The sequence below is a fragment of the Leucoraja erinacea genome, chromosome 4 (assembly GCF_028641065.1).
Source record: "Leucoraja erinacea ecotype New England chromosome 4, Leri_hhj_1, whole genome shotgun sequence".
Classification (NCBI taxonomy): Eukaryota; Metazoa; Chordata; class Chondrichthyes; order Rajiformes; family Rajidae; genus Leucoraja; species Leucoraja erinaceus.
In genome coordinates, this window is record NC_073380.1 from 59,842,741 (window position 1) to 59,861,814 (window position 19,074).

A 19,074-nucleotide genomic window follows, 5' to 3' on the forward strand; every position below is an offset into this window, starting at 1 on the left:
ACGACAAGAAAGCCCTGTTTCAACCCCCAACCCCCCCCCCCCCACACATAACACAAACCTAAAAACCAAAAACGTAACCAAACAAGACGTAAAAAACAACACAAAAAAGTAAAAACAAACGGACTGCAGGCGAGCCGCAGCCATTCACCAGCGCCGCCACTTCAAATAGACTGAAAGTCAGGTATGTACAATTATAACAGGCATAGATAAGGTAGACAGACACAGTCTGCAGAAGGATTTGGATCGGTTAGGAGAGTGGGCAAAGTGGTTGCAGATAGAATACAGCCTGGCAAAGTGTGCAGTCATGCCCTTTGGTTGTAGGAATAAAGGTGCTGACTCATTTCTAAATGGGGAGAGGATTCGGAAATGGGAGGTGCAAAAGGACTAGGACTTGGTGGAGGATAGAACTATAAAATAATAGCGGGCACAGCTTTAAGGTGACAGGGCCAAATATTAAAGGAGATGTGCAGGACAATTTTCTCTATTTACACGAGAGTGGCGAGTGCCTGGAACACACTGGAGTGCCGGGGGCAGATCCGACAGTGACACCGAGACTTTTGAATAGGCACATGAATATGCAGGGAAGGTGGACACAAAGTGCTGGGGTAACTCAGCGGGTCAGGCAGTGTCTCCGGAGAAAAGCAATAGGTGACATTTTGGGTCAGGACCTTTCTTCAGAGGATGCATTACGTGCAGGCAGATACTGCAAGAGTTGGTCTCGGCATCATGTTCAGTACAGATATTGCCAAAGAGCCTGTTCCTATGCTGGGTCTGCATTATATGTTCAATAAGGTCTCAAGCAATGAGCCCATGTCCCCAAGCTTGGGGAGACAAAAGTCTGCTGTTAAGAATATAGGTGCAGCCTCTGTCTGTCACATATAAAAGTTGGTATATTACAGTAAGTTTTGCAATCTCTGTGATGCTAGATTCCTCAGAACTCAAGGATAAATCACAGCCCTGACTACCTTCAAAAGGTTGTACAGACATTCTAAAGCACTTAAAGTGAAATCCTTATTGATTTGTAAATGGAGTATGGAGATGTTAAGGAAGCCAAGTTAAGCCAACAAGTTCATAAGTTCTAGGAGCAGAATTATGCCATTCGGCCCACCAAATCTACTCCGCCATTCAATCATCACTGATCTATCTTTCCCTCACAACCCCATTCTCCAGACTCCCCCCCCACCTCCATAACCGCTGACACACGTACTAATCAAGAATCTATCTCCACCTTAAAACATCCATTGTTTGACCTCCACAGCCGTCTGTGGCAATGAATTACACAGATTCATCATCCTCTGACTAAAGAAATTCCTCCTCATATCCTTTCTAAAGGTACGTTCTTTTATTCTGAGGCTATGGCCTCTTGTCCTAGAATCTCCCATGAGTGGAAACATCCTCTCCACATTCACTCTATCCAGGCCTTTCACTATTCTGTATAATTCAATGAAGCCCCCCTCATCCTAAACTCCAGCGAGTACAGGCCCAGTGTCTTCAAGCGCTCATCATATGTTAACCCAAGCATTCCTGGAATCATTCTCGTAAACCTCCTTTGGACCAGTGCCAGGACATCCTTACTCAGATATGTGGTGAAAATTTGCTCACAATATTCCAAATGCAGGCTGACCAGAGCATGTAATGCCTCAGCATTACATGCCTGTTTTTGTGTTCTAGACCTCTTGAAATAAATTCTAGTATTGTATATTGCCCCTGTCCCACTTAGGAAGCCTGAATGGAAACCTCTGGAGACTTTGCGCCCCACCCAAAGTTTCCATGCAGTTCCCGGAGGTTCCCGGAGGTTCCCAGAGGTTTCTGTCAGTCTCCCTACCTGCTTCCACTACCTGCAACCTCCGGCAACCACCTGCAACCTCCGGGAACTGCATGGAAACCTTAAGTGGGGCGCAAAGTCTCCAGAGGTTTCCTAAGTGGGACAGGGGCATATTTATCTTCCCTACTACCGATTCAACTTGTAGCGACTGAAGAGGCGCAAGCTACTAGTTTACCAATAAGATACTCAAAGAGCTGGAGTAACTCAGCGGTCAGGCAGCATCTCTGGAGGACGTGGATGGGTGATGTTTCAGGTCAGGACCCTGCTTCAAACAATCGTGGCTCTGGGAGAGAATCTGGGTCAGAATGCTGTCGAAGAGCAGGAGAGAGGCCTGAATCACGGAGGGGAGGGAGTGAGAGAGGGTCTCACAGACTCCTATCAGACAGATGAGGAGAACTTCAAAGCCGGCATACCTTGAGATGTATTGGGGAGTAAAATGGGGCAGACACATGGAACTGCAGATGCTAGTCTATTAATTTCTCTGTCACTGTCGTAAGGCTGAAAATTCAGTAATTAAGAGAGCAGGAAAGAGTTTCTGGCAGAATTCAGAATCGCCTTAAACCCAAACATATGGACAGCATCACTAATGGAATAAGTCTCTGCAAACTCTGCAAGTTATTCCTGTTTATATTATCTACGCCCGTCATAATTCTTTACTCGTTGTAGCACACTGACAAAGTAGCTTACAACACAGTGGCGCAGAGGTAGAGTCACTGCCTTACAGCGCCAGAGACACAGGGTTCAATCCCGACTACGGGCGCTGTCTGTACGGAGTTTGCATGTTTTCCCTGTGACCGCATGGGTTTTCTCCGGAATATCCGGTTTCCTTCCACATTACAAAGACCTGCAGGTTTGTAGGTCAATTGGCTTCTGTAGAAATTACCCCTAGTGTGTGCAGATAGAACTAGTGTACAGGTGACCGTTGGTCAGCATGGACTCGGGGGGCCGAAGGGCCTGTTTCCACGCTGTATCTCAAATAACTAAATCCTAAAACAGAAGAAACCCAATACTCCTGCAATTGCCAAGGCGGTGAACACTACGCACTTAATACAGGTCTATAGGATTAGTTAGTATAGTACAGTGAACATGGTGGGTCGAATGGCCTATTCCCGTGATGCAGGTCTGTGACTCCATGACAACAGCATACTGAATGACCAAATTACAAAACATCTCCATTTAGTCACCAAGGGTGATCAAGTTTCCAGATGTCTCTCAATTTAACCCTCCATCCCACTCTGACCTCTTTCTTTGACCTGTTGGGCATGTCCAATGAAAATCCAGGAACAACACCTCATCTCCACAAGAGTATAAAATGCAGAAGGAAAAATAAAAGGGGAACTGGTGCCAGGTGTTTACATGCAGGGACCAGACTGATTGCAGGAAGCCAAGTGAGGAAGTTACAAAAAAAAAAGGAAATAAGGCAGGCAAAGAAAGTGAAAAATATCCAAAAATACAAAGGAATCCAAAAATACTCACAGAGCTCAGAGAGTGTGGAAACAGGCCCTGCAGCCTGAAGAATCTGTGCCGACCATTCATACTAATCTTACACTAATCTCAATTTATACTCCTCACAGCTCCCGCAAGACAAACAGTCACCCACACAGTTGGCGCGGTACACGAGTTCATAGTTATAGGAGCACAGTTAGGTCATTCGGCCCATCTACTATGCGATTCAATCATGGATGATCTATCTTTCCCTCTCAACCACATTCTCCTGCCTTCTCCCCATAACCTCTGACACCCGTACTAATTAAGAATCTGTGATATTAAATCTGTGATCTTAAATCGCCACCTTAAAACTATCCATCACCTTGGCCTCCACAGTAGTCCGGGACATACAGAGCCAGAGACCAGTGTTCCATCCTGACTACGGGTGCAGTCTGGACAGAGTTTGGACGGTCATCCCATGCTCCAAAGACGTACAGGTTTGCAGTGAATTGGCCTTGTATTCTGGGATGTAGGAGTGCAAGAAGCCAAGAACTAGTGTACGGGTGATCGTTGGTTGGTCCAAGGGGCTTGGTTCCATGCTGTCTCTCGAACCTAAATTAAACCAGGGGCAATTTCCAATGGCCAATTTACCTGCTGACCCTTACATTTTGGTATGTGTAACGGAACTAGAGCACCCGGTGGAAACTCATGCAGTCACAGGGAGCTCAGGCAAACTCCACAAAGACAGCATGGGTAGCTTACAACCCAGTTATGAAAACCGAATTCTCTAATTTTAAGTGACCTAATAACACTCCTTTTCACTCTTGCTCCCTTCCTCTCCCCTAGGAGTCTGGAAGCCACCAGGTGTTGTATCCTTGTTCATAAAAGGGTGTAGGAATAAACCCAGTAACTACACTATAGTTTAAACACAGTAGTGGGGAAAGTTCCAGAAACAATAATCAGGGCCAGAATTAGCTGTTACTAGAACAAGTGTGGAGAATTGGAAAAAGCCAGCGTGAATTTGTGAAAGGCAAATCACGTGGCTGACTTGATAGAGGGTGCTGATGAAATAACAGCGAGGGTGGATGGGAAAAGGGACTGATGTGGAATATATGTATAAGCTGGAGTAACTCAAAATAATAGAGTAACAAATCGCTGGAGTAACGCAGTGGGCCAGGCAGCGTTTCGAGTCGGGACCTTCTTCAGATCAGGTTTGAAGAGAGGGTCCCCCGCCTGAAACTTCACCTATCCAGGTTATCCAGAGATGCTGCCTGAGTTAGTCCAACATTTTGTGTCCATTTGTAAAGCAAAATCAGCAGTTCCTGCGGATATAGGCTTATCGTTGTTTTCTCCTGAATGCAGGAGGTTGAAGTGAGATCTGATAGAAACATATAACACTATGGGAGACAAGGAGAGGATACAGTCAGAACCGTTTTCCCCAGGGTGGCAATGTAAAAGACTACAGGGCATATCTTTAAGACGAGAGGGGAAAGTTTAAAGGAGATGCGCAGGACAAGTTTTGTTTTGCACAAAAAACAAAATCCTTCGAGGGTGCCCGTGGTGGACACACATATTGTATGCTGTGGGGCCCAGTTTCTGTGCTGTACTTTTGTATAGGCGACGTTTCGGATCAAGATTCATCTACAGACCTCGACCCGAAACGTCACCTATTGCTTTTTTCCAGAGATGCTGCCTGACCCGCTGAGTTACTCCAGCTTTTAGTGTCTATCTTCGGTGTGAACTGGCATCTGCAGTTCCTTCCTAGGCTGGAATGGAATAAAAGGGATTGCAGGGAGAAAGAAGTAGAACATTAGGAAAAGATAATCAGAAACAGCGTATTGGTGAAATATGTATTTTCAGATTGGAGAAAGGAAGAGTTTACTGAGGATCAGTATCAGCTCGTTACTTTTCTTAACATACACTGATGATGTGAACTTGGCTTTATAGGATGATTTACAAATCTGCAAATTACAAAACCTGGAAGAGTAGGAGGCTGTGAGGAGCGTACACAGAGTCCGTGCTGACCAAACATTACCTGCACACTAATTCTATTCTACACCCGAGTGACAATTTACAGAAACCAATTAACCTGCAAATCTGCACGCCTTTGGAATGTGGGTGGAATTTGTAGCACTTGGAGTGGAGTGGCGGCGCGGCTCTGGCTGCAGCGGCTCACCGGCAGTCCCGTTTGTTTTGTGTTTTTTTGTGTTGTTTATTTTGTTTTGGTTAGTCTAGTTTTTGGTTTTTAGTTTGTGTTTTGGGGGGATGGGGGTTGAAACGGGGTTTGCAGTCTCTCCCTGCGGGGGAATGCGACCGTCAGGACTCGCCCTGAGCTCGCTCCCGTGAGGGTGGTCCGCCTCAGGGCTGGAAGAGGTTGGGACGCTCCCGTGTGGGCAGCCAGCCCGAGGGTGGAACGAGACTCCCGTCGGAGCGGCCGAGCTCGGGGAGGTGCGGCGCTCGCAGCCCGAGGGAGGTTCGGCGCCCATGTCGGGGCGGCCAGGCCCGGGGATGCGACGCCCAAGTCGGGGCAGCGACACCCAAGTCGGGGCAGCCCGGACAGAGGGAGAAGTGACGCCCAAGTCGGGGCGGCCCGGTCCGGGGGAGGTTCGGCGCCCATGTCGGGGCGGCTCAGCCCGAGGCGGATGACGGTGCGGTACTCACGTGAGGGTGGCTGGGACAGTGTTCTGGTGGTGGTAGCCTGAGTCCGGGGTTCGGCCGCGGGCCAACGGCTGCGTCTGCAGGACTGGTGGGCGGCAGCTTCAACCACCCCGGGCCGCGGTGTTTGAGCCGCGGGACTGATTTATAACATCGCCCGGGGGGTATCGCCTCAGCGCAGAGGGAGAAGAGGAGGGAAGAGACTGCAGACCTAAGACTTTTGCCTCCATCACAGTGAGGAGATGCTGGGTGGACTCAGTGTGGTGGATGTTAATATGTGTTTATTGTTGTTTTTATTGTATTATATGTATGACTGCTGCAATTTCGTTCAGACTTCGGTCTGAATGACAATAAAGGCTATCTATCTTTCTAAAACCCACACTGTCATGGGGAGAACGTACAAACTCCCTACAGACAGCACCCATAGTCAGGATCGAACCCGGGATACCACTGGCAGATATCGCCATAACATGCTGGAGTAACTCAACGGGTCAGGCAGCATATCAGGAGAAAAAGGATGAAGTTTTGGGACTCTTCCTATAGTTTTCCTCCATGGATGCTGCCTGACCCGCTGAGTTACTCCAGGCCTTTGTGCCTATTTTTTTTAAAACACCAGCTTCTGCAACTCTTTGTTTCTACAATGAGAGACATGAGTCAGGAGTGGGTGGATAAGTGGTGTGTGAAATTAAAATGAGAAATGTGAAGTATCATACTTTGGTATGAAAAAGGTGAAAAGGCTGAAATGGCCTACTTTTGCACCTATTTTCTATGTTTCTAAATAAGAGGGTTCCATTTTTAAAGAAACAGAACACAGGAAGATGGGCAGATCAGTTTGATGAAAGATATTTATTTGTAAACCAGCATCTGCAGTTCCTTGCTTCTACATTCTATGTACACAGTTACTTAGTTTGAGTTTTAGAGACACAATGGGGGAACAGGCCCTCCTTTAGTTACATTGATTGCCTGGATAAACTGGAGCGGTTCTCCTTGGAACACAGGAGCTTGCAGAGGTTAAACACCTCTGCCTGTGTACACACGGATAAAGGAGTTTAAAATCACGATTGTTTTTCGACAGAGTCAACGGAAACAACTCACATCAGCCGAGTGTTCAAAAACTCAATGATGTACAATGGAGGTGATCGGGAACATAAAACTAGTTTTTTTTTTGCATGCTGGGTTCTTTAGGTGTGGAATACACTGTCAGTGGAAGCTGCAACTACAGTCCTTGGTTTTAATAACTTGGAGATACAACGTGGAAACAGGCCCTTTGTGCCCTCGAGTCTGTGCCGATCAGCGATCACCCTGTACACGAGTTCTAACCTACACATTAGGGGACGATTTATAAAAGCCAGGTAACCAGCAAACCTGCACGCCTTTGGAATGTGGGACGAAACTCACGCGGTCACAGGGAGAATGTACAAACTCCATACAGACAGCGCCCGTAGTGAGAATCGAACCCGGTCTCTGCTGCAGTAAGACAGCAAGCAACCACTGCGCCGACATAAGACAGAGTAGCAGAATGAGACTATTCAGCCCATCAAGTCTGCTCCACTATTCAATCATGGCTGATCCATTTCCTCCAGAAGAAATACATCCACCAGGGTTGCTGCCTGACCCACTGAGCAATTATTTCCTCTATCCCACTTTCACAATCCCCTGCTCCCTCGCACTGTCTCTCCAATCCTCTCCCTCATCTCCTCCCTCTACCCCTCTCCCTTCCTCTCTCGAACCCTCTCCCTCCCTCTAACCCTCTCCCTTCCTCTCTCGAACCCACTTCCCTCCCTCTCATCAACCCCATCTCCCTCTCTCTCTAGCCCTCCCCACCCACCCCCTCCCCCACACACACACATACATACAGCCCACCCTAAAGGGCAACAATTCTCATTTTAATTTACTCGAGGCAGTTTTTTTCCGCATCATCATTTGATGGGTTTTTTTCAGTGCACAGAATCGGAAGTATCAATATTACTCAGCCAAATGAAATAGCAGGAGCTTGCCCCACATTGACTCTCCAGCACCGAATACAGGCTGCACACATTTAGCCCAGCACTTTCATGCAGCATTTACAAAGGTCACAGGGAGTATGCAGGCCTATTGTTTTCAAACTGAGGCAACGTCCTTTATAAGGACATTGGTGGTGAGGCAGTAGCACAGAAATAGAACATTAATATTGAAACAAACATAGTCATATTGATTAAACCAGCCTCCCTCCATCTCCTCTTCATTACATACAGCACAGACTACTGTTTGCTTGCTCATTGCACTCCGCTGTGCATTAGGAATTCATAGCTCCGCATAAAAAATGCAACACTTGTGTTTATGAGCACATATACATATCCACAAACATCACTGGGCCCTAGCTCATGTTATAGGAGGAGAATTAGGCCATTCGGCCCATCAAGTCTACTCCACCAATCAATCATGGCTGATCTATCTTTCCCTCTCCATTCTCCTGCCTTCTCCCCCATGGCCCCTGACACCCGTACCAATCAAGAATTTATCAATCTCTACTTTAAAAATATCCATGGACTTGGCCTCCACAGCTGTCTGTGGCAATGAATTCCACAGATTTACTACCCTCTGACTGAAGAAAATCCTCCTCATCTCCTTTCTAAAGGTATGTCCTTTTATTCTGAGGCTGTGGCCTCTGGTCCTCTGGTCCTAGACTCTCCCACTAGTGGGAACATCCTCTCCAAATTCACTCTATCCAGGCCTTTCACTATTTGTAGTGAGTCATAGCTCAGTAAGCTGACTGCACTGTGAATAAGGCCTCGCTCTCTTCTCCTATGCATCCTGAACCATTTAAACAATTAGGTTTAAAGACGCATCTAATTCATCACACAAATCGTTCCAACGATTCGTTGAAAGGGAATAATGAGCTTTGAGCTGCAATCTGTGGCCAGCGAATCCCCGGCCAATCATGCCCCACGCATAGTGAAAGGCCTGGATAGAGTGGATGTGGAGAGGATGTTTCCACTAGTGGGAGAGTCTACGACCAGAGGTTATTGCCTTAGAATAAAAGGACATATCTTTAGAAAGGAGATGAGGAGGAATTTCTTTAGACAGAAGGTGGTGAATCTGTGGAACTAATTGCCGCAGAAGGCAGTGGAGGCAGTCAATGGATATTTTTAAGGTGGCGATTAATAGTTTCTTGATTAGTACGGGTGTCAGGGGTTATGAGGGAAAGCAGTAGAATGGAGTTAAGGGGGAAAGATACAGTGCCCTCCATAATGTTTGGGACAAAGACCCATCATTTATTTATTTCCCCCTGTACTCCACAACTTGAGACCTGTAATTCACAAATTTTATTTAGTCAGATTTTATTAAAGGCCATTTTTACACATTTTGGTTTCACCATGTAGAAATTACAGCAGTGTTTATACATAGTCCCCCCCATTTCAGGGCACCATAATGTTTGGGACACAGCAATGTCATGTAAATGAAAGTAGTCATGTTTGGTATTTTGTTGCATATCCTTTGCATGCAATGACTGCTTGAAGTCTGCGATTCATGGACATCACCAGTTGCTGGGTGTCTTCTCTGGTGATGCTCTGCCAGGCCTGTATTGCAGACATCTTTAGCCTATGCTTGTTTTGGGGGCTGGACTCCTTCAGTTTTCTCTTCAGCATATAAAAGACATGCTCAATTGGGTTCAGATCGCGCGATTGACTTGGCCACTCAAGAATTGACCATTTTTTAGCTTTGGAAAAACTCCTTTGTTACTTTAGCAGTATGTTTGGGATCATTGTCTTGCTGTAGAATGAACCACCAGCCAATGAGATTTGAGGCATTTGTTTGAACTTGAGTAGGTAGGATGTGTCTGTACACTTCAGAATTCATTATGCTACTACCATCAGCAGTTGTATCATCAATGAAGATAAGTGAGCCAGTACCTTCAGCAGCCATACATGCCTAGGCCATAACATCCCCACTACTGTGTTTCACATATGAGGTGGTATGCTTTGGGTCTTGGGCAGTTCCTTCTATCCTCCATACTTTGCTCTTGCCATCACTCAGATATAAGTTAATCTTTGTCTCATCTGTCCACAAGAACTTTTTCTAGAACTGTGGTAGCTCTTTTAAGTACTTCTTGGCAAACTGTAACCTGGCCATCCTATTTTTGCGGCTAACCATAATGTTTGGGACACAGCAATGTCATGTAAATGTCACGTTATATGGTTTATATGGTTATATGGTTTAACCAGTGGTTTGCATCTTGCAGTGTAGCCTCTGTATTTTTGTTCATGAAGTCTTCTGCAGACAGTGGCCATTGACAAATCCACACCTGACGCCTGAAGAGTGATTCTGATCTGTCGGACATGTGTTTGGGGATTTTTCTTTATTATAGAGAGAATTCTTCTGTCATCAACTGTGGAGATCTTCCTTGGCCTGCCCGTCCCTAAGCGATTATTAAGCTCACCAGTGCTCTCTTTCTTCTTAATGATGTTCCAAACAGTTGATTTTAATAAGCCTAAGTTTTGGCTGATGCATATAACAGTTTTATTCTTGTTTCTCAGTCTCATAATGGCTTATTTGACTTTCATTGGCACAACTTTGGTCCTCGTGTTGATAAACAGCAATAAATGTTTCCAACGGTGATGGAAAGACTAGGTGCTGAAAGCTCCCTTATATCTGTGTTAAGAAGGGAATTAAACACACCTGAGCAATAAGCGAGTTCGGTATTCCGAAAAACGCAAGGAATCATGGGATTTGTCAAAGGTCACTCGCTATAAAGAAAAAGCAAACAAAGCGCTGGCTGCATAAACTTATGTAAATTCTCATCTTTATTCATGATTTATGTGTAAAAAGTGTTTATGTATAAAAATATATTTAATCTGAGGAACGGGAATGCCAGTTAGCGGGAGAGCGGGGGCAGATGCGAGTGGGTGACAGGGGGAGACACTGGAGCGGCGGCTGCCCACAGCCAGAGCGAAGAAGAAGCGCTGTCCCACCCGGTCAACCCAAAGCCCCGTACCGACAGGACAGAGGAACTCTCCTGCAGACACCCACCCAATAAAAGCCCCTCTCCCGTTCCCTAGTCCCTGCCTCCTCTCTCCTGCCATCTATCCCTTTGACCGCCGCTCCTTTGCGGGAAACGTTGCTCAGCGATTCCCGTCGCTGCACCGACTGAAGCCGGAGCTCCGGGTCTGGGGAGAATCGCACCTTCCCTCCCCCACAGCGAGTGGGACCAGAATTCCTCGGCATCGTCACAGGTCATAGAACGACCTCGTCGGGCCGGTGACCGTCGGCTGCACTTCTCCCCTTTTCCGGGAGCTGTCGGTTGGCCCCCTCGGTACAGCGACGGGAATCCTGTTGGTCTGGGGCTGTCGGTTGGCCCGACAGGACGGCGCTGGCTATGGGCCGCCGCAGCTCCGAGGCCGAGGGGGTCCAAACACCAATCACCCCATAACACTAACACTATCCTACACACTGAGGACATTTCGCAATTTACTGAAGCGAATTAACCTACAAATCTTTGGAATGTGCTTGGAAACCGGAACTCGTGGGGAAAACACACGCGCTCACGTACAGACTCTGCATAGACAGCATCCATAGTCAGGATCAAACCTGGGTATCTGGCGCTGTAAGGCAGCAACTCTACCACTGCACCACTGTGCCACCTATAGAGTCATACAGCACAGAAACAGGCCTTTCAACCCAACTCATCCATGCCGACTAGGATGCCCCATCTAAGCTAGTCATCTTTCTTGCGTTTGACCCACATCCTTCTAAACTACCAGTAGAGTTGCTGCCTTACAGCACCAGAGACCGGGTTCAATCCAGACTACAGATGCTCTCTGTACGGAGTTTGCATGTTTTCCCTGTGGGGGTTTTCTCCGGGTGCTCCAATTTCCTCCCATATTCCCAAAGATGTGCAGGTTTGTAGGTTGATTGGTTACTGTAAATTGTCCCGAGAGTGTAGGATAGAACTAGTGTGCAGATGATCGCTGGTCAGGGCGGTCTCGGTGGGCCGAGGGGCCCGTTTCCATGCTGTATTTCTAAACTAAACCTTTCCCATCCATGTACTTGTCCAAGTTTCTTTTAAATGTGATTGTAGTACTTCCCTCATCAACCTCCTCTGGCAGCTCGTTCCATCTACTCACTATCCTCTGATAAACAGGTGCCTCTCGGGTTCCTTTTAAATCTTTCTCCTCTCACCTGAAATCTATGATTCTTGATTATCCTACTCCGGGAAAAAGACACTTTGCTTTCATCCTATCTATTCCCTTCATGATTTTATCCACCTCTATAAGATCACCCATCAGCCTCCTGTGCTCCAAAGAATAAACTCACAGCCTCAACATAAGTCCTGGCAACATCATCGAAAGTCTTTGCTGCGCTATTTCCAGCTCAGTCTCTATTTTCCCTCCAATATGAATCCGTAGCCTTTCACCATATTTGAGAAACTCAGAGCACGACATGCAAGTTTGTGGTAGGAACTAGTTTAGGTAGCATGACACATTGTATAGTCTACAGCAGAGACCCAGTGGTATGGATATTACATAACCAGCAACCCAGAGGTATGAATATTGATTTCTCCAATATCAAGTAACCCTTGCTTTCCCTCGTTCTCCGTCCCTCCCCCATCCTAGCCAGCTTGCTGGTTTCACGGTTCGTATCCCTTCATTATCACCTCTTCCACAGCCAACAATGGACCATTGTGGGCTTCACCTTTCATTGGTCATTGGTGCCGGCTCCGATTTGTTCTGTAACTTTTCATACCTCTAGTTTCCCTCTCCCCTGATTCTCAGTCCGAAGAAGGATCTCGACCCAAAACGTTACCTATTCCTTCTCTCCAGAGATGCTGCCTGACCCGCTGGGTTACTACAGCATTTTGTGTCCATCTTCAGCAGAGACTACAGACACTTTAATGGAGCGTTAAATAAACTTTGGATCCAAATATTGCAAAATCAAGATTATCTGATTCAATAAGTGAGAGGCAGGCAGCTGTGTGACACGGATATGATCCAAGTGAGCAGAATACACTAAATGCCAGAGCAAAGTTACAAACGATACAAAGATACAGTAATCAAAGGACTAACAGAAAGTCTTTTTTTTATATAAAGGACAGGAATTGAGAAACAAAACACAAAGCGCTGGAGTAACTCAGCGGGTCAGGCAGCATCTCTAAAGGACAGCATCTCTGGAGGACATAGAAACAAGGAATTATCAATGCTGGATAATACACAACACACAAATTGATGGAGTAACTCAACAGGCCAGGCAGGATCTCTGGGAACCTTCTTTGGATTGAATGGGTGTGGTGGGGGGGGGGGGGGAAGAAAACTGGACGAGAGGAGGGGCAGGGCAGGGCAAGGTCCCTCATGTAATAGGTGATGTTTCAGGTCTGGAATCTTCTTGAAGAGTCATCTTTCCATGTCCTCTTGGAAAGGGAACATCAAAAACTCGATAAATCCTGTCCATGCAGTGCAGATTCACTAATAATCAAAATAAATATGAAAGTACTAAATCCTGCTGAAACTAGTAATGTCTACAGCAGATGAAATGCAAACTGAATCGTGGTATTCTAAATAAATAATACTTTGATTCCACAGAAGCTTAGTGTAAAGGTATCGCATGGAACCAGGCCTCTGGGCCAACTGTGTCCATGCCGACCAACGACCACCTGTAGACAAGTGTTTCACTGCACTTCGATAGGCGTGACAATAATATCTGCACTAGCACTAGTTCTGCTATCCCTGTTTCGTATCTTACACACTGGTGGCAATTTACAAAAACAGGAGGCAGCTGAGGCAGGTAATACCACACCATTGAGAAACCATTTAGACAGGTTCTGTACATAGATAGGATAGTTTGGGAGGGATCTGGGCGAAACACAGGCAGGTGGGACTAGTGTAGATGGGACGTTTGTCGACATGGGTAATTTGGGTCGAAGGGCCTGTTTCCACTGACTCTATAACCAACTTTAGAGATACAGCTTGCAATTGGGCTCTTCGGCTCACTGAGTCCGTGCTGACCAACAATCCCATCAAACTAACACCGTCCTACACACTAGGGACAATTTACAATTTTACTGAAGCCAATTAACCTACAAACCTGCACGTCTTTGGGATGTGAGAGCACCCACACGGTCACTAGGAAAACATGCAAACTCCTCACAGACAGGACACGTGGTCAGGAACGAACCCAGGCGCTGTATAGCAGCAACTTAGCACGAATAGCGAAGTAACTGCCGTATATATTTTGCCATGATGTTCAAAAAACAGGGGGGGGGGGGGTGTAATCACCAAACAAGAAGCAAGTCATTTAGAAATTATATCAGGAAGCACTATACTTTCCAGAACAAGGTTGCAGGAAATCTATAACGTCCTTCCTGAAAAGACTGGGCTCTGAGACAGTGGGAATATTCACAACAGCCACACAGTATTGACAAGGTTACAGACCTGAACTCAAACAATCCAAAACCTGTCTTCCCACTAATTGCCTATACAGCTTGCATGGCATGCAAGGTGACTAACACACGCAGGTGTCAAAGTTCTCCCTTGGAGCGTTTTAAGCCCCTGTCCCACTGTACGAGGTAAACCCGAGTTTTTCCCTGATTCGAGCTCAGATAATGTCCATAGCGGGACGTAGGAGTTCGTGGATGTCTCGTAGCGGCTTGTAATGCTAACGGTAGGTATAAAAAGTTTTTAAAAATTTCTTCACAAGTATTTTTTGACGTGGACATTTTTTGCAGGGATGGAAAACCGTCACGAGTTACTGGATGTCCCGAGTGCCTACCGTTAGCATTACGAGCCGCTACGAGACATCCACCAATTCCTACGGACCCGCTACGGACATTCGCCGAGTTCGAATCAGGGGAAAACTTAGGAGAACTCTTGAATGACCTCGTACAGTAGGACAGGGGCTTTACAATGCACCACAAATTACAAGCGCTTTACAACCTACATCCAGTAGCTTGGACCCGTCTGCTGTAATAGTTCTCTCATGACAACAGGGAATACACTCCGTTGATAATGGACATGCAAGATGCTATAGAAATACACAAGGACAAGTTTTGCTGGACTAACTCAGCAGTACAGGCAGCATCTCCAAAGAACATGGATTGGCGACATTTCGAGAAAGGCCTCGGCCTAAAATGTCTCGGCCCGACACGTCACCTATCCATGTTCCCCGGGATGCTGGCTGACCTGCTGAGTTATTCCAGCACTTTATTTCCTTGTGTAGTAATCAGCATCTGTAGTTCCTTGTTTTTCGACTATAGAATTCTGTTTGCACAGAATTTCAGTTTAAAACAGCATTTTAGGCCATCATGGTGGTGGTGCAGTGGCTGCCTGACAATGCCAGAGACCTGGGTTCGAGCCTCGCTACGGGTGTTGTCTGTTCAGAGTTTGTACACTCTCCTCGGGACCTGCGTGGGTTTTCTCCAGGTACTCCGATTTCCTCCCACGCTCCAAAGACATGCAAGTTTGTTGAAGTTGATTGGCGTGGGTAAAATTGTAAATTGTCCCTAGTGTGTAGGATAGTGTTAGTGTGCGGGAATCGCTGATCAGCACCGACTTGGCAGGCCTGGTCCGCGCCCTATCTCTAAACTAAACGCAAGTCCATTTCTAATTCACACCAATGTGATTGATAACATAAGAAAAAGTTTGAGTGCTTTCTATTAAATCTTGCCTTCTGGTCAACAGATATTAGATCTTTTTTTTCCACATGTGTTTGGTTTATTTGTGTAACCTGGACACAGGTTACATCGTCCTTCCAAAACCCAAGAACATTCTAAATCACCTCAGCATCTTTCCTTCAGGGATCTGCTTTGTGCCCTCGCTCTGCATTCTATACTAAAAATACATTTCTTCTGTGACACAAAAAACACAGTCCTCTGGTAATCTGGGTGCAATTAACCATATGTGACATGTCCCAACCCTAAAAATCGCACATCAGACAAGATATAGAGCTTTTAAAGTTTTAGTTTTTAGATTTTTAGAGATACAGTGCAGAAACAGGCCCTTCGGCCCACCGTGACTGTGCCGACCAGTGATCCTTGTGCACTGGCACTGTCCTACACACTGGGGACAATTTACAATTTACAGACACCAAATTAACCTACAAACTGTACGTCTTTGGAGTGTGGGAGGAGACCGGTGAAAACCCATGCAGTCACAGGGAGAACGTACAACGTTCGTACAAACAGCACGTGTAGCCAGGATTGAAGCTGGGTCACTGTAAGGCAGCAACTCCACTGCTTTAATAGCTATTGATTAACATCAGCAAGAATTTCTCTCTCAACCCCATTCTTGGGCCTTCTCCCCATAACCCCTGGCACCCGTACTAATCACAAACCTATAATCTCTGCCCTCAAAACATTAATTGACTTGGCCTTCACAGCCATCTGTGGCAATGAATTCCACAGATTCACCTACCTATGACTAAAGACATTGTGCAACATGACTCCTCACAGTGCGTGCTCGTAATAGTCTCCACAAACTCCTCAGCATTTGAAGATTTGAATGGCAAGCTGATATAAATTCTTAGGAACGAACTGAAGCTACCACAAGCAGCTAGAGTTAATATAGGAAATAGGATCAGAATTAGGTCACACAGTCCCCTGGGACATTCAATAAGAACACGGCTCATCTGATCTTAGCCTGAGCTCCATTTTCCTGATCCCCATAACGCTCGGCTTCCCCGCAGCCAAAAGATTGTCGCAATATTACAACCTCTATGGCTCTCTAGAATACGCAATTCCAGACTCATGGCCCTACAAGAGAAAAATTCTACCTCATCCCGACCTTAATGGGTGATTTAGTTACGAGATACACCAGACCTTCGTCCCACCGAGTCCACACCAACCATCAATCGCCCATTTGCACTAATTCCATGGTATCCCACTTTCTCATCCACTCCCTACATACTCAGGGCAATTTTGCAGAGGGCCAATTAGCATACAAACTCGCATATCTTTGGGATGTGGGAGAAAACCAGAGCACCTGGAGGAAACCCACCCAGTCACAGATAGAAGGTGCAAATACCACCAGGAATGGGAAATGTAGTGTTCACCCACTGAACTCCAGCATCCCCTCTGTCCCCCCACCTCTCACTCTTCCAATGAGTATAGGCCACATTTGTCTCACAAGACAACCTCTCTATACCAGAGACAATCTAGTGTTCCCTATCTGAACTAGAGTCATACGGCATGAAAACAGGCCCTTCTGCCCAACTTGCCCATGCCAACCAAGATGCCCCATCCACACTAGTCCCACCTGCCCACATTTAGCCTCTAAACCTTTCCTATCCATGTACCTGTCCAAATGCCTTTTAAGGTTAGTTTAGTTTATTGTCATGTGTACCAAGACAAGTGAAAGGCTTTTGTTGTGTGCTGTTATGGGTACCTTCCTCATCTGCCTCCTCCAGCAGCTCATTCCATATACCCACCACCAACTGTGTGAAAAAGTTGCCCCTCGGGTTCCTATTAAATCTTTTCCCCTCTCACCTTAAACCTACGTCCTCTGATCCTTGATTCTAGGTAAAAGACTCTTGAACCGATCATGATCAGCCCTCATGATTTTAGACACCTCTATAAGATCATATCTTGGACCGCAGGAGGATGAGGGGTGATCGTTTGGAGATGTACAAAATCAAGGGAAATTAATAGGGTAAACACAGTTTAAAAAAAAAAATCCGAGTAAGGGAATCGAGAACCATTAACAGGAACCTGAGTGCCAACTTTTTTCTTATACACAAAGGGTGGTGGGTGTATGGAACAAGCTGCCAGAGATAGCTGAGGCAAGTACTATATTAAGAAACATTTAGACAGGTACATGGAAAGTACAGGTTTTGAGAAATACGGGCCAAATGCAGGCAGGTGGGACTAGTGTAGATGTAGCATGTTGGTCAGCGTGCATAAATCGGGCTGAAGGGACAGTTTTCACACTGTACGACTATATAAAATCATCCCTTCCTGCAATCCAATGAATAAAGTCCTAGCCTGTACAACCTCTCCCTACATATAGCTCATCCCTTCATGTCCTGGCAACATCCTAGTAAATCGTTGCACTCTTTTCAGCTTAACAGTGCACAGGAATAACGGTGAACAAAACTGAAAGACAAGGAGACCAACAGTAGTGGTTGGAAACTGCATAAAGAACTTGAAGGTACAATTTGCACAAATTTGGGGTGAACATACAAGATGGGGTCTTCCACCCACATCTTTGCCCGAGAGACAGGTGGCTATAGAAACCTTACCTAAGAGCAGCAGGCGATGTGTTTGCTTGTACTCGCGTTTCTGTTGCTTTAACATCTTGTCGATGCATTTGCTGACCCGTTTGGCCTCTCTGTCCGCTTCAATGTCCTGCGGCTGTGGTTTGTCGACCTTGTCCCTGTCCGGCCCTTTGCTGCCCTGCGGCGGAGGTGCCCGCTCTCCCTCGGCACCGTTCTGTTGCGGCTGCCAGTCGTCCGTCTCCCTGCGGCGGAGCTGCAGCCCCAGACCGTCGGCGCTCCGCAGCCTGGCCGCCGTGTCCCCCTGGTGCGGCTGCTCGGCCCCGACCCCAGGGCGCAGCTCCGCGTCTGGGCCGCTGCAGCCGCCGCTGCCCGAGGGATCACTGAAGAGCCGCGGTCGCAGACTGTAACACATCCCCATGTCGCAAGTAGCAGCAGGTAAACCCCCTCCCTGCCGCACCCCCCTTCCATCAGCGCCTCATCCTCACGTTTGCAAACTCACGACTGCAGCCGGGGACGTCTTTTGATATATTAAAACATTACACATGGGAAAACCAAAAAAAAACTGCAATTGAAAATGATTTAAAATCGCCAGTTTTCCATCGTGCAACCAGCAGGGCCGACGTTGGAGACACAAATCAGCTGATCCCAGCCGCCAGTGGTCTACCTTACCGTAAATACTGCAAGCTTTTGAGCTCTCTCTGCAAACCACCTTCTCTCTGAAGCCCTAACAATGGTGTGCACAACCCCTTCTCGCTCCTGCAAACCTCCCAGCGAGGGGGAGTTACACACCATCTCTCTTTAACATATATATTCAACCTCCCTTTAACAAAAATAATCTTACAATTGCAATTGTTATTCTGGTACAAGGTCAGCTAGTGCTAGAAGTAAAGGCGAGATCTATTGGCCTGAGCTATCGGGAGAAGTTGAGCAGGCTATGACTTTATTCCTTGGAGTACAAGACTATGAGGGGTGATCTTGTAGAGGTG

At 46.6% G+C, this 19,074-nt stretch overlaps 1 protein-coding gene across 1 annotated transcript in view; it reads right to left on the bottom strand.

Moving 5' to 3' along the window:
* Positions 1-18,825, bottom strand: part of LOC129696467 (guanine nucleotide-binding protein G(s) subunit alpha-like) — a 219,322-nt gene extending 200,497 nt beyond the window's left edge. The window contains exon 1 of the mRNA XM_055634388.1: positions 18,113-18,825. Coding sequence (XP_055490363.1) covers positions 18,113-18,506 — 394 coding nt within the window. The 5' untranslated portion in view covers positions 18,507-18,825. The remainder of the gene's footprint in view (positions 1-18,112) is intronic.
* Positions 18,826-19,074: the final 249 nt, after the last annotated feature.